General features: G+C 42.7%; 1 protein-coding gene and 1 long non-coding RNA gene across 2 annotated transcripts in view; one reads left to right on the forward strand and one right to left on the reverse strand.

Moving 5' to 3' along the window:
* Positions 1-114: 114 nt before the first annotated feature.
* Positions 115-17,547, reverse strand: LOC108313465. The gene is made up of 3 exons (XR_001829100.2): positions 17,444-17,547; positions 12,147-12,266; positions 115-555 (listed from the first exon to the last, which is right to left on the reverse strand). It is a non-coding gene; the product is annotated as an uncharacterized LOC108313465 (long non-coding RNA).
* Positions 16,481-25,163, forward strand: part of HSD17B2 (hydroxysteroid 17-beta dehydrogenase 2) — a 69,281-nt gene continuing 60,598 nt past the window's right edge. Inside the window, exon 1 of the mRNA XM_017541875.2 lies at positions 16,481-16,965. Within this exon, the coding sequence (XP_017397364.1) occupies positions 16,560-16,965 (406 nt within the window). The 5' untranslated portion in view covers positions 16,481-16,559. The remainder of the gene's footprint in view (positions 16,966-25,163) is intronic.

The raw sequence follows: 25,163 nt of genomic DNA on the forward strand, positions 1-25,163 counted from the left end.
AGTATACTCAGAGTTGGGTAAATCACAACAGCGCTAATGTTAATTTCAATATAATACGATATTGTGAATGCAATATTTTTGGCAAAATGCTTTTATCTTATATATCTTAAATATATTTTAGAACAACTTTATAATTGAAGATTTAACTCATTCAACTTCCGGAAAATATTCATCCTATGATTGGCAAAGCCATTTCACATTGTCAAGTCAATCAGTCAGATCAAAGCATTTAAATTACTTTTGAGTTTTATGGCCCAAATTATATTTAATGATCAGATATTAGAAAAAACAATTGACTTCATATTTTAGTTCAAATAAACATGTTAACAGTATACTTAGGACAACCATTTGATTTTTGATACATAGATAGACAGTGTCTTAGTCAGCTTGGGCTGCTGTTCCAAAGCACTAGAGACTGAGTGGCTTACCAACAACATATTTTTTTTTTCACAGTTCTAGAGGCGCGAAGTCTAAGATCAGGGTGTCAGCATGATTGGGTTCTGGTGAGGTTGCAGAGCTGCTGGTTCCGTGGGCTGCTGGCTTCCTTTATCCTCCCTGGCAAAAGAGGGTAAGAGAGCTCTCCAGGTTATAAGGGCACTAATCCCATTCATGAGGGCTCTACCGCCATAGCCTAATTACCTTCTAAAGGCTCTATATCCAAATACCATCACAATGGGGGTTAGGGTTTCAACATAGGAATTTGGGAGTGGAGGTGACACAAACATCCAGTCCATTGTCAGCAGACAGAGCATGAAGTTTGTTGTTGTTGCTATGCTTTTATTATTTAAACCATTTTCATGGGAAAATTCAGACCATGTTGAGGGGGGCAGTTGCCCTGAGACAGAAACATTTGAGAAAGGAATCACAGGAGTGGAGGGAATTAGGCAACTGGACAAGAACATTCCAGGCAGAGGAAACTGCTGGAGCAAGGAGGGTGTCCCATGTGTTTGATGAGCAGTATGTAGATCCTTGGGACTAGAATGGAGTGAACGAGGGACAGAAGTCAGATGTGGTCTAAGAACTATGGGGGCCAGATTATCCTTGTAGCCATTTAAGGATTTTGGCTTTTACTCTAGGTGAGAAGGGAGCCCTTGCCAGGTTTTTAGTAGATGAGTGATAAGATTGGGCTAAAGTTATAAAAGGAATTATTTTCTTGTGCTGTGTTGAAAACGGACCTTTGGGAGACAAGGGAGGAAGCAGACGTATCTACTGGAGGCTGTTGCAATGTTGGCAGGGGGTGATGATGGCTTGGACTAGGTTAGCTGCAGTGGAGGGAGTCAGAAGTGGTCAAGCAGTGGATACATTCTGAAGGTAGAGCCAGCAAGATTTCTTGATGGATTGGATGTGGGTTGATCCCAAGAGCAGAGTCAAGGGAAGTCCAGCGCTTGCATACTGTGCTGCTGAAAGAATGAAGTTGCCCTCACTGAGCCAGGAAAGGCTGCGAATAAAGTAAATTTGGCACATGTAATTTTGGGAGTAGGAGTTACAGTGGGCTGTGAGATGACACCCTTGTAGGATAGAGGGAGAAGTTGAGTCTGTGGAACAATATGGGTGGGAGGAAGAGGAGGAGGTCAAAGAAAGAGTGAGAAAATTAAGAGAAGCTCAAGAAAGTATCCAGAAGGTTAGTGAAACTCCCTGGTGGTGGTGAAAGGAGACAAAGGATCCTTTAGTAAGTAGAGTTATCAACACGGTTGTATGTTCTTTGGTGATTGTGGTCGTTTCACAATCGAGCCATTGCCCCTCTACAGGCTCTAAGCAAGGCTCCTTCCTGCCTCTTTCAGCTTCTGGAGGCTCCAGGTGTCCCCTGGCTGTGGCACTATAGCTGTGATCTCCACCCTGTCTTCACATTGCCTTTGTCCTGTGTCTGTCTGTGTCATCTTCTCTTCTTTCTCCTATCAAGATATGTGCCACTGGATTTAGAGCCCATGTGAATCCAAGATAATCTCATCTCCATGTGGGCTGTCATAACAGATGACCATGAACCCAGTGGCTTAAATAGCAGTCCACAACCTTTTGTGGTGCCAGCGACTGGTTTCATGGAAGACAATTTTTCCCCAGGTCTTTGTGGGGTTGTGGGGAGAGGGGACGGTGTGGGGATGATTCAGGTGTATGACATTTATTGCACACTTCATATTTCTATTATTATTACATTGTAATATATAATGAAGTATTTATACAACTCCCCATAATGTAGAGTCAGTGGGAACCCTGAGCTTGTTTTCCTGCAACGAGATGGTCCCATCTGGGGGTGGAGACAGTGACAGATCATCAGGTGTTAGATTCTCATAAGGAGCACACAACCTAGATCCCTCACATGTGCAGTTCACGGTAAGGCTTGTGCTCCTATGAGAATCTAACATCACCACTGATCTGACAGGAGGCAGAGCTCAGGAGGTAATGTGAACAATGGGGAGCAGCTGTAAATACAGATGAAGCTTCACTGGCTTGCTCACTGCTCACCTTCTGCTGTGCAGGCTGGTTCCTAACAGGCCACAGACTGGTACCAGTCTATGGCCCAGAGGATGGAAACCCCTGGCTTAAATTTAAAAAATATCAAAATTTGTTTGCTCACAGTTCTGGAGGACAGAATTATAAAATCTACATGTTGGTAGAGCCATTGCCCCTCTACAGGCTCTAAGCAAGGCTCCTTCCTGCCTCTTTCAGCTTCTGGAGGCTCCAGGTGTCCCCTGGCTGTGGCACTATAGCTGTGATCTCCGCCCTGTCTTCACATCGCCTTTGTCCTGTGTCTGTCTGTGTCATCTTCTCTTCTTTCTCCTATAAAGATATGTGCCACTGGATTTAGAGCCCATGTGAATCCAAGATAATCTCATCTCCATGTCCTTAACTTGTTACATCTGCAAAGACCCTCTTTATCCAAGGATCATATTCACAGGTTCTTGGAGTTAGAATATGGACATATCTTTTGAGAGGCCACTACTCATGCCACCACAGGAATATGAATATTTCTTCTGTCCCCTCCATCTTTCCTATCCAAACATCAGTGCCATGAAAAATAGCTTTGCTGCTATACATTTTGTTTTGCAAGCGGATAAGGAAGTTGAGTTTCATACTGAAGTCAGAATGGCATAGTGAGACAGCGGCTGACAAGAGGCAGAAGGACCTGTGAGAAGACAGGTCCCCAGGAAATTGAAAAAGTCTTGGCAAGGCTTCCCAAGACCATAGAACTGGGCATTTGAGCCAATCTTAACTGGATCCTAAAGTTTAGAAGCTGTCAGCTGATATCTGTGTTATAATGACATAAAATATGATCATACTATACATTCTACTTTGTAACCTACTCTCCTTGCTTAAAAAATATTGCAAACGTTTTCTCCAGTCATTAAATATTTTTCAACAACATGATTTTTAATGGCTGTATAGCAGTCCGTCAAATGAAAGTACTGTAATTTATATAACAAATCCTTTATGGTAAGCTGTTCAGGATGTTTCTACATTTTACATATGATAAATAACACTGAAATGAACAACTGTCTTTATAAATCATTGTGCACATCTTTGATTATTTTCAAATGAGCCATTTTAAATAACCAGAACCATGAATTGCTATTTTGTGATGGCAATTTCTGCTCATTGTTTTCTTCATGAACTAAAACTTTTCCTTCAGGCAAAAAAAAAAAAAAAAAAAAAAGAGAGAAACAAAGTTCCTGGAACATCTGGCTTATGGTGTAATTTACTTTTGATATTCATCTGTGCTCTCAAATATTGAAATGTCTACTTTCTAATAGTCTCATCCTAGGTTTAATGTTCCTTCTGGAGGCACAGATACAAGTGTGTTTCCTTCTGTGAATCTTGGCCATGACTATTGGTGCCAAAGTTGTATATTAGTTGCCCTTAGCTTCTATATCTCTAGTTGTAAGACCCAAGAAGAAAGGACAGAAACCAGAAAGAATTAGACTGCAGGAATTTTTGTTGGGACCAAAAAGTCTCTTGTGATAATGGCTACCATGGAAAACTGTGACATGCCAGATCATTTATATAGACTGTCTTATAACCAATATAAGCTAGGTATTATTATCTGCAGTATTGGTGAGCAGGTAGTGGCTTTGAGCAGAGAGCAGTTCTCATTGTCAATTAAGTAGCAGACTTGGAACCCAGGTTGGTCTAACTCAAAGCTGACATGTCATACATCAGTGGGGCTCCCATATCTTTGAACTTTGAATGCTGGTTGAGATTTCTCACCAGAACTGTAGAAGTCATGTAGGCTTGCCAACTTTTAATTTTGCCAAGTAAGGGCATCAAACAGCAACAACCACTAAGTGTGATCACCTACCACAGTGCCCTCATACACAAAAAGGTATTTTAATGCCTCAAAGAGGAGGAAGGCTATCAACTCTGAAGACAGGACCTTCAGTGGGGTGAATCAGATCTTATGGAAATTCAATATGTTATCCCTCCTGGTGATCATCATCTCACTATGGACCAGGGCAAATGGACAGTCTCTCCAGACGCCACCTAAGAACCACTTCAGGAGGTCATGCTACATCACTGCCCCGACAGGGGGTTGCTCTGGCTTGGCTGACCAACATGGAAGGGGATGCAAGGCCTTCCCTCTGCTGCTGGAAGGGACTGGAAAAACATTCAGCCTAGTGATAGAGGGGTGTCCATTATATCACCTCTCCCTGTTCAGGGTAGAATTCTCACACTCTGGTCCTTTCCAAGAGTGAAGCAAAGAAAGAAAGACAGTGAATGTAAAATTCAAGAAACTTACTTAGGAAAGGAGACGGATCCAACATGACCAATTAGGAGCAGCTCAGGATTGCAGCTCCCAGCGAAAGTGTGGAGGGTGAGTGGACGTCACATTTCCAGATGGATTTTTATTGCCCACAGACCAGGAGATTCCCAGGCAGAGGAGCCCCACAGGTCACCAGCACAGCTGTTTTGGCCGGCGCCCTGGCGCAGCAGTTCTCCGTACAAAATACACAGGTCTGGGCACCATTTTAGCTGGCGATTGGAGCTCTGGGAAGACAGAGTCACCCATTCAACTGATAGAAAAGGGGACTGAAACAGAGAGCCAGGCCAGGAGATTCCCGGGCAAAAAAGCGTCACAAATCTCAGCATGGCTGTTTTGGCTGGCACAGTGGGTCACCGCATGGGAAATCACACAGATCTCGGCACCTTTTCAACAGGCAACTGGAACACCTGGGAGACAGTCGACTGTTCAACAACAACAACAACAACAAAAAGGCTCTGAGGCAGGGAGCCAGGAGATCAGGCTCAGATGGCCCCACTCCCACAAAAAAGCAGCAATCAGAAACACTCTGGATTGGGAGTTTCACAGCAAGCACAGCTGAACCCAGGACGGTCCAGCTCTGTAGGGGAGGGGTGGCCGCCATTACTGAGGCACTCCACCACTACAGAGGTAGTCTGCCATTGCTGAGGCAGCCTGCCATTGCCGCGGCAGCCCCCCATTACAGATAGAATCTGCCATTACAGAGGTGGGCTGCCATTGCCAAGACAGTTCTAACTATACCCATATAAACAGGACTGCAGGGAAGTTCACACAGCACCTGGGCAGAGCCCACAGCAGCTCAGCAAAGCCCCTGCAGCAGACAGTGACTAGGCTGCCTCCTGGCTGGGCAGGGCAGCCCTGAAAAAAGGCAGCAGCACAACAGAAACTCATAAATAAAGCCCTAACTCCTCAGGACAGAGCACCTGGGAAAAAAAGGGGGGATTTGTGAGTTCTGCTGCAGCAGACTTAAACGTACCTGCCCAGTAGCTCTGAATGAACAATGGAGCTCACAACTCAACACTCGAGCCCCTATAAAGGACAGACTGTCTCCTCAAGCAGCTCCCTGACCCCCTTATAACCAAACAGTCACCTCATAAAGGAGAGCTCAGACTGACATCAGGCGGGTATCCTTCAGAGACAAAGATAGCAGAAGAAGAAACTGGCAGAAACTCTTACTGTTCTGCAGCTGCTGCAGGTGATCCCCAGGCAAGCAGGGCCTGGAGTAGACCTCAGCAGACCTACAGCAGAGGGGCCTGACTGGTAGAAGGAAAACTAAGAAACAGAAAGAAATAACTTCATCATCAACAAACTGGACGTCCACTCAGAGACCTAATCTGAAAGTCAACAACTACAAAGACAACAGGTGGATAAATACACAAAGAAGGGAAGAAACCAGTCAAAAAAGGATGAAAACACCCAAAACCAGAACACCTCTCCTCCTACAAGTGATCACAACTCCTCACCAGCAAGGGAAAAAGGCTGGATGGAGAATGAGTGTGATGAATTGACAGAATCAGGCTTCAGAAGGTGAGTAATAAGAAACTTCTCTGAGCTAAAAGAACATGTTCTAACCCAATGCAAAGAAACTAAGAACCTTGAAAAAGGATTTGACGAAATGCTAATGAGAATAAACAACTTAGAGAGGAATATAAGTGAATCGATGGAGCTGAAAAACACAACACGAGACCTTCGCGAAGCATACACAAGTGTCAACAGCTGAACTGACCAAGCTGAAGAAAGGATGTCAGAGGTCGAAGATCAACTCAATGAAATAAACAAGAAGGCAAAATTAGAGAAAAAAGGTTAAAAAGGAATGAGCAAAGTCTCCAAGAAATATGGGACTATGTGAAAAGACCTAATCTATGTTTGATAGCTGTACCTGAATGTGATGGAGAGAATGAATCCAAGCTGGAAAATATTCTTCAGGACATTATCCAGGAAAACTTCCCCAACCTAGCAAGGCAGGCAAATATTCAAGTCCAGGAAATACAGAGAACACCACAAAGATATTCCTCAAGAAGGGCAACCCCAAGACACATAATCGTCAGATTGACCAGGGTTGAAATGAAGGAGAAAATACTAAGGGCAGCCAGAGAGAAAGGTCGGGTTACCCACAAAGGGAAGCCCATCAGACTCACAGCAGATCTCTCAGCAGAAACCCTACAAGCCAGAATAGAGTGGGGGCCAATATTCAACATCCTTAAAGAAAAGAACTTTCAACCCAGAATTTCATATCCAGCCAAACTAAGCTTCATAAGTGAAGGAAAAATAAAATTCTTTATGAACAAATAAGCACTCAGAGATTTCATCATGACCAGATCTGCTTTACAAGAGCTCCTGAAAGAGGCACTAAACATAGAAAGGAAAGACCAGTACCAGCCACTCCAAAAACATACCAAATGGTAAAGAGCATCAACACAATGAAGAAACTGCATCAATTAATGGGCAAAACAGCCAGCTAACATCAAAATGGAAGGATCAAATTCTCACATAACAATATTAACCCTAAATGTAAATGGGCTACATGCCCCAATCAAAAGACACAGACCGACAAATTGGATAAAAAGCCAAAACCCATTGGTGTGCTGCATCCAGGAAACCCATCTCACATGCAAGGATACACAAGGGCTCAAAATAAAGGGATGGAGGAAGCTTTACCAAGCAAACGGAGAGCAAAAAAGAGCAGGAGTTAAAATTCTCATCTCAGATAAAATAGACTTTAAACCAATAAAGATCAAAAGAGACAAAGAAGGACATTACATAATAGTAAAAGGATAAATGCAACAAGAAGAGTTAACGATCCTAAATATACACACCCAATACAGGAGGACACAGATACATAAAGCAAGTTCTTAATGACTTACAAAGAGACTTAGACTCCCACACGATAATAATGGGAGACTTTAACACCCCATTGTCAATATTAGACAGAGCAATGAGACAGAAAATTAACAAGGATATACAGGACTTGAACTCAGTCCTGGACCAAGCAAACCTAATAGACATTTACAGAACTCTCCACACCCCAAATCCACAGAACATACATTCTTCTCAGCACCACATCACACCTACTCTAAAATTGACCACATAATTGGAAGTAAACCACTCCTAAGCAAATGCAAAAGAACAGAAGTCACAACAAACAGTCTCTCAGACCACAGTGAAATCAAGTTAGAACTCAGAATTGAGAAACTAACTCAGAACCGCACAGCTTCATGGAAACCGAACAACTGGCTGTTGAATGTTGACTGGATAAACAATGAAATGAAGGCAAAAATAAAGATGTTCTTTGAAACCAATGGAATGAAGACACAACATACTAGAATCTCTGGGACACATTTAAAGCAGTGTCTAGTGGAAAATATATAGGAATAAATGCCCACATGAGAAGGAAGGAAAGATCTAAAATTGACGCCCTATCGTCAAAATTGAAAGAGCTAGAGGAGCAAGACCAAAAAAATCCAAAACCTAGCAGAAGACTAGAAATAACTAAGATCAGAGCAGAACTGAAGGAGATATAGACACAAAAAAACCTTCAAAAAATCAATAAATCCAGGAGCTGGCTTTTCAAAAAGATCAACAAAATAGACCACTAGCCAGATTAATAAAAAGAAAAGAGAGAATAATCAAATATATGCAATAAAAAACGATAAAGGGGATATCACCACAGATTCCACATAAATACAAACCATCATCAGAGATTATTACAAACATCTCCATGCACATAAACCAGTAAACCTGGACGAAATGGATAAATTCCTGGACACTTGCAACCTCCTGAGCCTAAACCAGGAAGAAGCCGAAACCCTGAATAGACCAATAACAAGGTCTGAAGTTGGGGCAGCAATTAAGAGCCTACCACCCAAAAAGAGCCCAGGTCCAGACGGATTCACAGCCAAATTCTACTAGACATACAAAGAGGAGCTGATACCATTCCTTATGAAACTATTCCAAACAATCCAAAAAGAGGGAATCCTTCCCAAATCATTTTATGAGAACAACATCATCCTGATATCAAAACCTGGCAGAGACTCAGCAAGAAAAGAAAGCTTCAGGCCAATATCCATGATGAACATAGATGCAAAAATCTTCAATAAAATACTGGCAAACCGATTGCAACAGCACATCAAAAAGCCTGTCCACCATGATCAAGTAGGATTCATCCCGGGGATGCAAGGCTGGTTCAACATACGCAAGTATATAAACGCAATTCACCACATAAACAGAACCAGAGACAAAAACCACATGATTATCTCAATTGATGCAGAGAAGGCCTTTGACAAAATTCAACATCCCTTTATGCTAAAAACCCTCAATAATCTAGGTATTGATTGAACATGTCTCAAAATAATAAAAGCTATTTACGACAAACCCACAGCCAATATCATACTGAATGGGCAAAAACTGGAAGCATTCCCTTTGAAATCTGGCACTCAACAAGGATGCCCTCTCTCACCACTCCTATTCAATATAGTACTGGAAGTTCTAGCCAGAGCAATCAGGCAAGAAAAAGAAATAAAGGATATTCAAATAGGAAAGGAGGAAGTCAAATTGTCTCTATTTGCAGACGACATGATTGTATATCTAGAAGACCCCATCGTCTCAGCCCAAAATCTCCTGAAACTGATAAGCAACTTCAGCAAATTCTCAGGATACAAAATCAATGTGCAAAACTCACAAGCATTCCTATATACCAATAACAGACTTAAAGAGAGCCACATCGAGAACGAACAGCCATTCACAATTGCTACAAAGAGAATAAAATACCTGGGAATACAACTAACAAAGGATGTAAAGGACCTCTTCAAGGTGAACTACAAATTACTGCTTAACGAAATAAGAGAGAACACAAATAGATGGAGAAACATTCCATATTCATGGTTAGGAAGAATCGATATCGTGAAAATAGCATACTACCCAAAGTAATTTACAGATTGAATACTATCCCCATCAAGCTATCAATGACCTTCTTCACAGAACTGGAAAAAAACACCCTAAACTTCATATGGAACCAAAAGATAGCCCGCATAGCTAAGTCAATTCTAAGCAAGAAATAAAAATAAATAAAATAAAATAACAATGCGGGAGGCATCACACTACCGGGCTTCAAACTATACTACAAGGCTACAGTGATCAAAACAGAGATATAGACCAACGGAACAGAACGGAGGCCTCAGAGGCAACACCAGACATCTACAACCATCTGATCTTTGACAAACCTGACAAAAACAAGCAATGGGGAAAGGAGTCCCTGTTTAATAAATGGCATTGGGAAAACTGGCTAGCCATGTGCAGAAAGCAGAAACTGGACCCCTTCCTGACACCTTACACTAAAATTAACTCTGGATTAAAGACTTAAACATAAGACCTAACACCATAAAAACCCTAGAAGAAAACCTAGGCAAAACCTTTCGGGACATAGTCATAGGTAAGGACTTCAAGACCAAAACACCAAAAGCATTGGCAACAAAAGCCAAAATAAACAAATGGGACCTAATCAAACTCCACAGCTTCTGCACGGCAAAAGAAACAGTCATTAGAGTGAATTGGCAACCAACAGAATGGGAAAAAATTTTTGTAATCTACCCATCTGACAAAGAGCTGATATCCAGAATCTACAAAGAACTAAAACAGATTTACAGGAAAAAAACAAGCGAGCCCATTCAAAAGTGGGCAAAGGACATGAATAGACACTTTACAAAAGAAGACATACATGAGGCCAACAAACATATGAAAAAAGCTCATCATCACTGGTCATTAGAGAAATGCAAATCAAAACTACATTGAGATACCACCTCACACCAGTTAGAATGGTGATCATTAAAAAAATCTGGAGACAACAGATGCTGGAGAGGATGTGGAGAAATAGGAACACTTTTACACTGTTGGTGGGAGTGTAAATTAGTTCAACCATTGTGGAAGACAGTGTGAAGATTCCTTAAGGACCTAGAAATAGAAATTCCATTTGACCCAGCAATTCCATTACTGGGTATATAGCCAAAGGATTATAAATCTTTCTATTATAAGGACACATGCACATGAATGTTCATTGCAGCACTGTTTACAATAGCAAAGACCTTGAACCAACCCAAATGCCCATCGATGATCGACTGGACAGGGAAAATGTGGCACATACACACCATGGAATACCATGCAGCCATCAAAAACGATGAGTTTGTGTCCTTTGTAGGGACATGGATGAATCTGGAAACCATCGTACTCAGCAAACTGACACAAGAACAGAAAATCAAACACTGCATGTTCTCACTCATAGGTGGGTGTTGAACAATGAGAACACATGGACACAGGGAGGGGAGCATCACACACTGGGGTCTGTCAGGAGGAAATAGGGGAGGGACAGCGGGGTGTGGGGAGTTGGGGAGAGATAGCATGGGGAGAAATGCCAGATGTAGGTGAAGGGGAGGAAGGCAGCACATCACACTGCCATGTGTGTACCTATGCAACAATCTTGCATGTTCTTCACATGTACCCCAAAATCTAAAATGCAGTTTAAAAAAAAGAAACTTAGGAGAGAGGATAAGGAGAGAGACAGAGAGAGAGAGAGAGAGAGAGAGAGAGAGAGAGAGTAATACTGGGACACATGGGCAGACATATTTTTATACATGTTGATCTCTTAATGTATTTAGGAGAAGTAAAGTTGTGTAGATGGAGAATCATTGTCAAGATCCATGTGAATAAATTGAAATAGAGCTCGGGGATCTTTCAATCTGTCTTTTACTAACAGAATTCACTGATTCACTGTGTATGAAATGCAAGGACAATGCATGCAGGAGCGTGCCTTACTCCTCACGCACGTGCAAGCCTCAAGGTCAAAGAGGGGTCTGTATCTCTATCTATTGGCCCAGAATAAACATTTAGTAAATAATTGATGAATCAGGGGGTGGACTAAAAGCCAATCATCAGATAAATCTGCTACTGTTTAATTTCAGTAGATTGTCTCACCCTACCCTCATTGCTTCTCATCCACCGAGCTGATCATGTATTTATATCACTATGGATGAATGAATATTTACTTATATTTTGGATAATTTCTCCACATGTGTGCGATATTTTACTATAAAAAGTTAAACTGACACAGAAACTATAAAAACTGGAATTTTATTTGATAACAAACACTGTGGCAATCAATAATAGGTCACTTTTGTTAAAAAAGCAAATAAGTCTTTGGTCACATAAGCAAAAATATAGCTTCAAGGCTAGGAGGGGTGATAATCTTATTCTATTCTATGTTCTTTGCACTGTACTGAAAATATTGTGCCCAGTTCTGGGCCTAATCTTTCAGGGGAGATGTAAGTAATTGAATGCCATTCTAAGAAGCAGCTGAAGATCCTTGAAATACTATACAAAAAAAAAAAAAAAAAAAGATCTGACTTACTTGGAATTTATGACAAGTGAGGAGTTTAGACATATTTACCACATACTATTTCAAAGACAGAAAAAAGACATGTTACAGCCCCAAATTCTGGTCATCTTCTCTTGGTCTCCACCCTGCCCACTGTATGAAATAGATAAATATATAATACATGATATTTGCACAATCACAAACACTTAAAACGGTAGTTATCACCCTAATGCTCAAAAAGAAAAAAAAAAAAAGACAAAAAAAACTCGTGTTACCAACAAGATCTCTGTGATTTCTCTGAGATGATCTGTGACGGTTTGTACCACCTTGTCTATATCCTGAACTTTGGGTCACTATGACATCAACACACAGTCATTCTCTGCTTGGCATATCATGCCATCATTATGTAACCCTCACCATAGCAAAATGTTCTTCAGTTATTGTAACAGTGTGATTTTAAAAAAACGTTTGAGCTCTGAAATATCTTTCAAATATCTGAAAGAAATAGAACAAGACATTCTCTGACTCCATGTGGAGAGGGAAGACAAATGTCAAGATGAATTTGGCCTAGAGGAGAATGTTCTAATATCCCAAGCAACTTTGCATGGGAAAAATCAGCCTTCAGAGGCAGTGAGATGCCTGTTCTCAGAGATACTCTGGCAATAGACAAGATGACCACTTGGTGGGGATGTTACAGAGACAATCCCCATTTTAGATGGGAAGCTCCTTCTTCAACTTCTAAACTCAAGATCCATGGATTCTAAGAAAGTGTACGTTGGAGGATTCTCAGCATTTTTTTTCCCCAGGTTGGGCAATCCTTCCTTTTGGGTAAGATGTTTTGTTTTCAGAAGGCAATTTTCAAAAAGGCCCCTCTGCTAGTAGAAGGAAATAGCACAATGACCCATTGGCATCATTAGCAAGCATGAGTTGGTCCAATTGGCTCCTTTTCCCTGGAAGGCTGAGAGCCAACTTGCCAGAAATAGGACACTAGTCAAGTCATGATGGCCTCTAGAATAGCTTCAGGACAAAATGGCAAGGACAAATAAGGGACATGATTTAGCTCAGTAGGATGGAGAACATCATCACTCAATGGTAGCTCTCAGATGGACTGACCCTGAGGTTAGGATGAGGACATTCAGGGCTCAGAAAGGATTGGGCTTGTTCTCACCTGGAGAGTCTAGCATTCCATATGTTCCCCTACTGGTAAATAGCCTTCTTTTCTACCACCTTGCACCCCCACTAGTCCCTGCTCCTGCAGCAGGCATCCTGGAAGCACTGGGTCCTCAACTCTGCAGGGCCAGGAACTGGGTCTATAGTGTTCACTGCTGAATCCCTCCACAGCTGGCGCAGAACTAGCCACCTAGAAGGCTCTAAATAGAGATGCGTTCCTTCCTATCTTTATCCCACAAATATTAATTATGTATATGTGATGTATCAGTCACTGGACTGGGCATTTGGTGAACAGTAAAGGAAAAACAATAATCAGATAAAGTTCCTGCCCTCAAGAAGTTTATGGTCTACTAGGGGAGGTAGAAAATATTCTTAAAATGAGCAAAGGAAATATATAATTGTGGATCGAGCTAAGTGCAATAAAGGGAATGAATAAGGTGGGCTGATGGAAGATATTCAGGTTGGGTAACAGGAGGTGATGTTTAAGCAGATATCTGAAGGATGACAAGGGAAACAGCTGTGTGCTGAACCGAAAGAAGAAATAAACGAGTGAGGAGGTGACTGGCCAGAAACTCTCTCTCTGCCCAGAGGAAAAAGGCTAAGAAGCAGTGGGTACTCCCGACAATGAGAAAGGTGCCTACCATCTAGGCATGCCTGTCAGTGCCAGGGACAATGCAAGAATGATGCCATTCACTTTTCAAAACAGCCCTTGGAAGCAGGACTTCTCCTACCCCCATTTCACAGGGGAGGAAACTGAGGCTTAGGAAGGGCAGGTAACTTGCCCCATGCCTCACAGCTAAGCCAGGATTCAAACTCAAGTTAAAAGGCTGTGACACTTGAAAGCTCATGTTCTTAATGCTTTCAGCAGCTTCACCATCAGGGGTCAGGGAGCATCCTTCTTGGGACTTCTGTGTGGCCTGAGGGTGGCTTTGGCTCACAAATTCTTGAGCAAAAGAATCTGTACACTGGAGGATTCTCAGCATTTTTTTTTGGTGGGGGGGTCAGATTGGGCCATCCTTCCTTTTGGGTAGGATGTTTTATTTTCAGAAGGCAATTTCAAAATGGTACCTCTGCTGGTAGCAGGAAATAGCACTTTGGGAGCCCCAGGACAGAGCAAGTCTGGTAAGTCACAGGGGCTCCTCCTGAAGAAAAGTCAGCTCCTTTCAGGTGGGCATGCGCTTGATAGGAAACCTGCACAGGTGTTTGGTCCAGCCCAGATGTGGGAGCCACTGACAAAATACCAAGACTCTCAGCAAAGAGTCACAACTAGTCCTGCCTTCCCACCTGGAAGTTATTTTTGGACCAGAGCTAACAGCCAGGATGTTCCCGGCTGGTGAGGCCACAAGGATTGTGAGAGGCGCTCCGTGGCTCAGATGGCACCCAGGAAAGAATGCGGTCTGTGGAGGCAGGGGAGAGTTCAGGGCTAGCCAAAGACAATTCCAGATCCCCACCCCTAAGCTTCCCGACCAGGAGCTGGTAATATCTCACTGACTCAAATGTCCATGTGTCTGGGAGGGCAGACAAGAGTTGCCATCACTCCATGTAGACCCTCCTAACTGCCTTGTTCTCCAGGCCCACAATACCACAGCACAGTAATGGTTCCCGACACGGCTTCCCACCCCTTCTCCCTGGGGTCTTGAGTTGGCTCTCAGCCCAGGTGGGCTCTGCCTCACCTCCCTTTACAGGGGATATGCTGCTGGGTCCGTTCCTTCCCAAGACGTGCCTCACTAACATCATCCACAAAAGGCATTCTCTCCCCTCCTTTTCCTGCCCCTCGTTTAACTCCAGCAAATGTTTTGGGACAGGTCTTTATTCCAATGGACACTTTGTTTTACAAGACTTCCTCTTATTCTTCCTTCTCCTCCTGTTTAAAAAAGCATGAATCACTAGCATTTATGAGGTTCCTTCTACTGTTCCAGGCAGGATATGATATTATTTTATAGGTGAAGGGATGAAGGTCTAGGGAGGTGAAGTGACCCACCCAAGACTACATAATTATTAAGTGGTGGAGCTAAGATTAGATTTGAATACAGGGAAACTGACCTCAAATAGAGAATATTTCTCTCTAGCTTTGTCAACACCCAGCCTTTATCAGAACCCTGCCTCCCTCCAGCTGGGTACGTGGCCCACGTGGGACACACCTTGAGCCCAGGTACAGTGGCTCCCTTGGGCTCAGCACTGGTCGGTGGTGCTGCAGCTGCAGAGTGCTGGCTTTTAAGCCACTTGTGAGTAAGGGACTTATTTTTTCCCAGCCTCAGTTTTTCTCTCTGTAAACTGACCATAATAATACCCACCTCAAAGGGTTTTATAAGGTTGAAATGGGTTGAAAGTAGGAAAGAGCTAGCACATAATGTACTAATTTTTTTTTTCAAATTCTTTGCGTAAAGCAGGCGGTGGAATAGAGTGCTTAAGAACATAAAGCTCTGAGATCAGGCTATAAGACTCCGCTGCTGTGTGATCTTGACTAAGTCTCTTATCCTCTCTGTGCCCTGGTTTTCTCACCTGTACAATTACCATAATACTAGAACCAACTTCATAAGGATATTATATTCAAGGGGAATGAGGTGAGTCCCAGTGAATGGAGGCTGGCATAGAATATGCTCAAAATAAAGAGAATGAACAAATGAGCAGCTACACAAAGCCTCTGCCACAAACAAGTACCCATAGATATCAGCCGCTATTAGTTAATTGTCATTATTATCTCTCCCTGGCAGGTTTCCCCTCTGGCAAGACCAAAGCACTTTCCTCTGCCAAGGAATATCTTCCTCTGCTCCCATATTCCCTCTCCATCCAGCCCTTCAGCCTGCCTCAGTTGGGATTTATAGGAGTCCTAAAGCCATGGACCAGATCAGAGATGCCTTCTCTTCCAGAATCTATCTTCCAAACTTCATCAATTGCCTGGATTTACACACACACACACACACACACACACACTCACTCCTGAGTCAGAAAAAGGACTCAACACCCAGACACACTGCAGGCTCTTGAAGAAGACAGTATTTTCCTGTCAGCTAGAGGATTTTCCTGTTGTTCTCCGTGCAGTTTGAATTCTGTCAATTATTATCCAATTAGTCATCTCTCCAGAGGTGGACTGTCATTAAAAAAAAAAAACCAGAAGGTGTGTGTTTGTGGGTGAGTATGTGCACGTGTTGTGTGTGCAGGGGGTGGGGAGGGGGGAGAGCGGTCAAATAGGAAGTGCCTTGGTATTTATGTTGAAGTGCACACTGGTTTAAATTGCCCACTGGGAATATGTGCCTGTATGATTATGCTTAATCTATGCTCAGTCGAAAGGGGCTGGGGCTGCTTTCTCCCCTCCCTTCTTGCCTCTCTGTTCTTATAACTCAGGCTGCCTCCAGCCAGCCTTTGCCCACCAGACTCACTGGTCCTGAACACTTGAAGGTGCAGCAAATGCTGAGAATGAGCACTTTCTTCTCGGAGACAGCATGGATCTGCCTGGCTATCCCCACGGTACTGTGTGGGACAGTTCTGTGCAAATACAAGAAGAGCCCAAGACCGGTGCCGAGCTGCATGGTCTGCCTGGCAGGCCTCTGCGCAGTGTGCCTGCTCATCCTGTCCCCTTTTTGGGGCTTGATCCTCTTCTCTCTGTCATGTTGCCTCATGTATACTTACTTATCTGGGCAAGAGTTGTTACCTGTGGATCAAAAGGCAGTCCTGGTGACAGGTAAGCAGATGGCGGCGCTGCAATTTTCACTGACAGCAGGATCTGAAACTTGCTTTGCCTGAGCCTGACTTGGTCAAATCAGGCTTAAAAATAAAATACTTGGCATGGAGTAAATGAAAACCCTCACCCAAGTGTTTTTCATGACATTGTTTTGGTTCCGTTTTTTTTCCAGGAGGTGCATTTGAAGGGGCTGGTAGTGGGAGGGAAGGACAGGATGAAGTGCACCCAGGCAATGATTTTTGTTAATTTCCCAGGAATAAGTATTAATAGGCAAAATGGCAATATTTCATGTGTTCTGTTGTACCCAGGAATGTCCCATAGGTTTTTTTTTTTTTAAGCTTAAATGGAGTTTTTTTCTGAGATCAATGTTTAGCCAGGTTCTCCACCTGGATTCTTTTTCCCTACGTATGCAAGAAAGCATATAAGCCAGGTTCTACTGGTCCCTGGCTGTTTTGAAATATTGAAGGGATTCGCATACCTGAGCTGGAGACTTTGCAATTTGCTTGGCTGCTGTCAAGAACCTTGTGTCCTGTGTGAACCGTTCCTCTTTAAGTCATTAGACTTCTAATGTTTCTTAATTGGACCAAGCTGGCAGTGTGTCCAACATTCAGTTGCCTGTTAGCTGAGCTGCCAGTTTTTCTGTGTGTGTGTTTGTGTGTGTGTGTATGTGTGTGTGTGTGTGTGTGTGTGTGTGTGTGTGTGTGTGTATTTCCCCACTGCAAGTGTGAGGCCAAATTAAATCCTTTGAGTTGTAAAACTGGTTTGTTCGGTTATGGAGTTCAAGCTTGGATAGGGCTCTAATTAGGATTACCCAGAATTATCCTAACCCAGAAAGCCCTGCCAAATTAAAAAAAAAAAAGCCTGTGGAATCATTTGTGGGAGATCACCAGCCCTCCGACTATGATCCTCAGGGTGAAGGCAAGAATGGGATGTGGCTGTAAGAAAACCAGGAGTTTTGACAATTTACCGAGAAACAATATGTTATTGGGTTAAAGTAAAATGCTTTCTTGAAACAAAATGCAAGTTGGTGCTTGTTGGGTTTGAAGTGCCACAGAAAATGAGCTTCTTTAATTTTTGAAAGTTTAAAGTGAGAAAATTCAATCGACGGAATGTTTATCTGCAAGCATGTCTGGTGTCACCTGAATGATGTTTCTGGGAGTCTGGCTGGGTTTTCCACTTTTTTACTAGAACTCTCAAATGGCTTTTTGGCTTGGTAAAAATTGTAAGAGAGTCTCAATTGTCCTGTTCTGTGTCCTGTTCTGTTATGAAATCTTAGGATGAACTCAGGCAAACCACAGAATAGCTGAGAAAATGGGAATCCCTTCTTGCTTGTTTTTCTTATCAACATTCCTTATCCTCTGCGTTTCAAGGTGCAGGCATAAATTAATGTTCACAAAATATGCATCCAACTCAGTGAGCCCACATCACCCATTGAAAGGTGCCCTATTTAGTGTCGAGTGAGGATGATTGGATCAATCAGGCAACTCAAGCTCGAGGACTAATCCCTGCAGGAATTAGCAATTGAGAAAGCTTAGAATTAAAATGAGCACTACATATATTTGAGGATGACTGAAATGTCACTTTCACATTCTGTCTCATTTTAAGTTCCCCATCATTTTTATGAGGCATGCTATGGGCTCATAACATTCTAGAGAAAATTTCAAGACCTTTGTATGAAATCGAGAAATTTAAAATGAATTCATTTTGGTAGAACAGAACTCGTGAAAGAATGAGAAACCACGCTGAGTTTGGAATACCTTTGTTTCATGTTGGCTTATGATAACACAGATTAGTACGTATTTTGATGAGGCAGGACTGGAGAAAAAGTGGCAGTGTGTATCAAAAGCTATAAACATTATCCCTTTATCCGATAACTCAAGTCTTGGAAATTTCTTTTAAAGGTATGATCTGACATAGGGAAAAAAGAATAGAAGCAAAACCAAAATGGCACGTTCAACACAATCTTATTACTTAATAAGATTAATATTAAACATCAAAAGCAGCCAAAAGGGTGATAATATATAGTACATCCTCTGGGTGTAACAATGTGCAACCATTAAAAATGACAGCCACAAGAACTGTGTTACATGGAAACCGCTTGGGCCAAAGGCAAACACACAGGAAACCCCGGCGTTGAAGCAGGACTGCAGCCACCTCAAATGCATGGATCCCTGGGCTGCGCAAAAAGCTGTGATAACTGCTGGAAGGAAATAGTTTGTATATGGTTGGATTAGTGTACTGGAAATAGTTTCTAAGTGAAAGGAAATCGTTTATAAAGGAAATAGTTGGTAAATGGTTGGATTAGAGTATTTGGGTGTTTATTTCTCCCCTGGATTTCAAATTTCTCTAGTGTCATTACATTACTCATATAATGAAAATACTTAGAACATTCAATAACTAAAGTTCTTTTTAGTTTATATTTAATTATGGACCCAGGCAAGGGGCAATTACAAAGACAAGTTCAAAAATAACCTTTTCTCTCCCCTTTGAGCCCTTTATTTTATTTTGCTAAGATATTCAAAGCTCTTTTGCCTCAGAGACGATATAATTATAGTAAGAAAAAGTAAGCAAGCATAGAGTGTTTGAATACATATTTGTCTTCAAGATGCCTGAAGTCAGAGTGGCCATTCGAATTTTTTAAATGTATGTGTGATACATTTTATTTTATTTTAGTTTATTGAGATGGAGTTCCTCTCTGTTGCCTAGGCTGGAGTGCAGTGGCATGATCTCAGCTCACTGCAACCTCCACCTCCCGGGTTCAAGTGATTCTCCTGCCTCAGCCTCCCAAGTACCTGGGATTACAGGCACATACCACCTCACCCAGCTAATTTTTGTACTTTTAGTAGAGATGGGGTTGTGTCATGCATTTTAAGTGTATAACTGTAAGATGAACAAAGAGCAGACTGGTGTGATTGTAATAACATCTCAACCATAGCATAGTGGGAAAAAACTTTGAAGACAGACAGGCTTGGGTTTGAATCCTACATCTCCCTTGCCTTAGTCTGGGTCCCTAGAGGTGGTGGTTTCTGCGGGGATTTGTGCGAAAGATTTATTACGAGGGTTTCCAGAGAAGATGGACAGGGAAAAGGAAGAGGCTGGGCAAGGGTACGACATTGAGAAGTCCTCTGAAGGTCACTTGGGCTTAATCACCCCTGGTAGATGTGGGGTAGTGTGCCCCACACATCAGAGCTGTGCCGACTGGGCCCTGGAGAGCGGTAGTCTTAATGCCTTCCCACCTGTCAATCATTAGTTAAGATCAGCCAGCCCTGGTTCCCCTTGATGGTGGGTGGGAGGGAGACTTAACTCCATGTACTTCTAGTACCACATTGACACTGACTAGCAAATGAGTTCTGGCCTACTGGGTGTCCTTTGGGTAAAGGGTCGCAGCTGCTGGCTGTTGGGAGTCAAAGTGCATCATAGACTGATGCACACAAAAGTGGAAGGGCTCTGGGGGAATAGGACCTTATCTGCGCCAACTTTATTACTAGCTGTATGGACAGCTGTGTAAACTTGGGTGCTCAGTTTTGGACTTTGGAACTTCTGTTTTCTCCTTTGTAAATGAAAAATGATACACACACACACACACACACACACACACACACACACACGCCTACATACCTTATATTACTACAGATGGAGTTAGCAGATAGCAGATGAGAGACAGAGAGAGAGAGAGAGGGAGAGGGGGAGAGAGAGAGAGAATGGCTGTATTGGGGTGGTGGGGGAAAGCTTGAGTAGTTACAAAGAACATGAAGGAACAAAAAGAACAAGAGAGAAGCAGTACTCACTTAGTCATTCAGTGCCTACTCACTGAGGGCCCAGTACGTGCCATGCATTTTCCAGAAGCAAAGGAGGAAGAAAATGTTAAGACCATGCAATTATTGTCAAGTGATGGGACCAAAATTTCTACTTTTCTTTGACCCTGGATGCACATTCACTGGAGTTCCTTCCCCCTCCTCTGAGTTATGCACTGTTCTTCTCAGCCCACCCTCTAAGTTTGGTGGGAGTTGCACAAGTAACTTTAATTTCTATCCTCTGGCCTTTCATTCTGCCCCCTCCAGTCCTTCTCAACCATCTGAAATACAGAGTACTGATTCAGCATCTACTGTGTACAGGGCAGACACCTCAGGGCTTCATGGACCACTGGGGAAGACATGGCCACACCTAACTGTGGCTGTGTGATGGGACAGAGAAGAAATATCTTTTGTGGTTAATTCCCAAAGTGGATCCCAGTTGGGCATAGATCTTGTGTGTGGGGCCGGGAAAAGCTTGACAAAAACAAGGGACCTCGTTAAGAAACTAAAGGTAGGTTTCCAGAGGGAAAGTGGGAAGGTATTCCAGCCTAATTGGTTAAGTAGCTACTATGAATGCAGCTAGCACTCAGTGAAGCTTCCTGCATTAAATAATTTTTATTTGAAATTTTCAAAACTGAATACACTGGAGGATGGATCTAGGAGAAGAAGTGAGATCTGTTTCCACTGAAAATATTTTATGCTCCCTTCTTGCAATTTTTAAGTAGTCCAGCTAAAGTTCTCAAGTTGAATACCACTGATACCATCTTTGGATTTGGACTCATTTGGATTTCACGTTTGATTATTTAGATGGATAAACATTGATAGTGGACTAAGAGACTAAGACAAATAATATCTCTGTGCTCTGAGCTTTACATGCATTTTATATTTGATTCTCACAACCCTAATAACTTATATTTGTAAACAGGAAATGTGTCCAAAGTCACTGAGATCCTAAGTAGCATAGATTGGAGCAAACCCAGATCAGATCCGTCTCTCACCAAAAGCTGTCCTCTTAACCACTATCATTAGAAGTGTGTGTCAGATCCATAGTTGGTATTAGCCCACAGAGGTTACCCAGGATATAAAACGTGTCCACTGAATCCACAAGTAAATATTGAACGTCTATGATGTGCCCATGACTCTGCTTAATACACAGCTTGGAAATTGATTGGGTGTAGAAGATGCCTATGAGGGATGATGAAATAAGGGTACCATAGACAGGGATAGAGATGTTTGCAGAGGGTGATGATTTGAGAGATACCATGGGCCAAGTTTGACTTCAGAACTGAGTCTGAAGGGTAGTTCAAGTGAACTGTCACTGGAAGTTGAAAATAATGAAACAGAACTTGGTTAGATTTGTAGTTAGATGCTGGAGAAGCATGAGCAACAAAGTGATGGTTGATGTTGATAGGATGGTCCTTTATGAGACTATAATTCAGTCTACCAGACGCTTTTCCCATCAGCAGATGTCCCCACTTACCATGCGGTTTTAGTTTTACCTTTACCTACTACAGGGAAGCATAAAAAGGTACTGTGCTTTTTATATTTCCCTGTAGTAGGTAAAGGTAAAACTGAAACCGCATGGTAAGTGGGGACATCTGCTGATGTAAAAAGTGGGCACATAATTTTGTGAAAGTTTGAACAGTGATTGCACCAGGTGTTATAGATGGAGTGTTTTGATTGGGAAATATTCTGATGGCATGGAAATCCACCCCAACTATACTGCAGGCTGCTTGAAGGCAGGAACCAAGTCTCTGTTTATGACCATGTGCCTTTTCTCAGTCTCTAAGCATGTTAGGCCTAACGCAATGTTAATGAGTGAATGAGCCGTGAGTGAACTAACCGTGTGGGTCAAATGTCCTCTCCTTTTCATGGCCAGCAGTTGGACACACTAGGATTGTCCCAATCTGCCTACTCTCTTAGGTACTTAACTTTGCTGTTCTTTTTGCTGAGGTCATTTGCATAGAAAGGGCAGAGTGACATGGCTGAGCTGTTGGAAGCTCCTTTGTTCTGTAATGACTTAATTGTTGGCTTGCTCTGGTCAAGGCTTGGTGCTGACTTAGTTCTATATGTTCTACTGCTTACCCAGCATGAGGCACAAATTGGACATCCAATGGCTTCTACCAGGCCACTGAAACAGCTCTCTCAGGATCACTGGTGTCCTTCTAATCACCAGAGCTTGACTTCTGCTCCAGCATTGCTGACCATATTTTCTTCTTCCTAACCTTCCTCCGAGGTCATCTCTGACTCTGTCCTTACTTCACCTTCTTATTTGGCTGCATTTGTAGCCAAAGTCGTACCTGCTCCCGTGGTATTAATTATCTCCTCTGTGTGAGGCTTGGCAAATCGCGGTTATGTCTGCCTGACATTCTTATGAACTCCTGACTCATACTTCCAGAATTTTAGCCTTCAACTTTAAATTTGTCATGTTTTGAAAGAAAACAAATTTATCATCTCCTCTCCTGATCTTTTCCCTTTTTTCTTTTTTTTGTCGGGGAGAGGGATGGAGTTTCACTCTGTCACCCAGGTTGGAGACCAATGGCGTGATCTCAGCTCACTGCAACCTCCACTTCACAGGTTCAAGCAATTCTCTTATTTCAGCTTCCCGAATAGCCAGGATTACAGGCATGCACCACCATGCCCAGTTAATTTTTGTATTTTTTAGTAGACATGGGGTTTCACCATGTTGACCAGGCTGGTCTTGAACTCCTGATCTCAAGTGATCTGACTGCCTGGGCCTCCCAAAGTGCTGGGATTATAGGTGTGAGCCACAGAGCCCCGCTTTTTTTCTTAGCTTCTCTGGTTCCCCTCTTTCCCCTAATTCTGTCTCTTCCACCTTTTTCCCTTTCGGCTTCTGCTTATGTCAGCCACTTGCTCTAAGTCCCTTTCCTCCCTTTTTTATGATTTCTTTATTATTCTCTACCTAACCTCCTATATGCCAGCATTCCCTTTACCCTCAAATTCTCTGCATTCTCCTGCAAGTTCTATTTACCCTTCCTATGTTAATTTTATTTGCATGTATGGCTTCTGATACCACTGATAACAGAATCTCTATATCTTGCCTACACTTGTCTCCTGTACTCTGGACATGTACCCACTGCTTCCTGAATCCCTCCACCTGAAGGTCCCAGAGCCATCATGCCCCAGCCTGCTAACCGTCCCCTAAATCCTGCTATCAGTCCAGTATTCTCTACCCATTTGATGGCTTTATCACCACCCGCCCATCTGGCCACGTCAGAAAGTTCATAGTCATGTGTGAATTCTCCTATCCATCTGCTCAAATCAGAAATTTGAGAGTCTTCCTTGGCTCTATCTTCTTTCATTGCCTCATGCATCTAGTTGTTTATTCCTAAGTCAGTGACCTTTTATTACCTCTTGGATTTCTTTCCTCCTTTTCATCCCTACTGCCACTCCTTGTGTTCAACAAGACTTCACTGTTTCTCACTTGGACCCTTGTAATAGTGTCTTGGTTGTTCTCTCTGTCTCTCATTTCTCCATCCTCACCCAGTAGCCAGAATAACTGGTATCCATGAACACTAAGGAACAATTGCACTTGGCCTCAGTGTCTAGAACTTGGCTGAGGGTGGTAATTCCCATACAAACTGGAGCACATACCCCCTGACTAGAGAAGGCAGCTGCTTCCTACTTCCCGTCAATTATTCCCACCTTGCCACTTCTGTGGTATTTCAGAAGAAACAGAAAATTGCGGATCTTTGTGCGTAAAATCTCCCATTTAAAACAAGTTGGCAATGATTTCTTTCTTATATTTTATTTTAATTATTCATTATTTTTTGAGAAGAAGTCTCGGTCTTGTTACCCAGGCTGGAATGCAATAGCATGATTAAGGCTCACTGCAACCTTCTCTTCCCAGGTTCAAGCAATTCTCCTGCCTCAGCCTCCCAAGTAGCTGGAATTACAGGCATCTGCCACCACACCTGGCTAATTTTGTATTTTTAGCAGAGATGGGCTTTCACCATGTCGGTCAGTCCGGTCTCGAACCCCTGACCTCAGCTGATCTCCCGGCCTTGCCCTCCCAAAGTGCTGAGATTACAGGTGTGAGCCACTGTGCCTAGCCTCTTTCTTTTAAACAATCCTATAGGTCAAACAGAACACCTTCTTGTGGCCAAATGTTAGCTTTCAGCTTCTGCTTTGGTGCCTGCAGAGAGGAGCAGGTAAAGAATAAGCTTTTCTCTTGCTTATGCAGCTGTATCTCTTGGCATCATTTCTGTGTGTTACTTTGCTATCAGGGCCTCTGTCTTCTTACCCCGGCTACCATAGACTCCTTTAAGGAGTTCCTCTTGGGCCAAGCTTTTCCCTCGTGGAGCACATAGGGCCCTGAGCCTTCCATGGCACCTCCCATTAGCAAGTGTGGTGTGGGGACCGGGGCTCCCCAGGGAGGATCTG

The sequence above is a fragment of the Cebus imitator genome, unplaced genomic scaffold (assembly GCF_001604975.1).
Source record: "Cebus imitator isolate Cc_AM_T3 unplaced genomic scaffold, Cebus_imitator-1.0 Scaffold137, whole genome shotgun sequence".
Taxonomy (NCBI): domain Eukaryota; kingdom Metazoa; phylum Chordata; class Mammalia; order Primates; family Cebidae; genus Cebus; species Cebus imitator.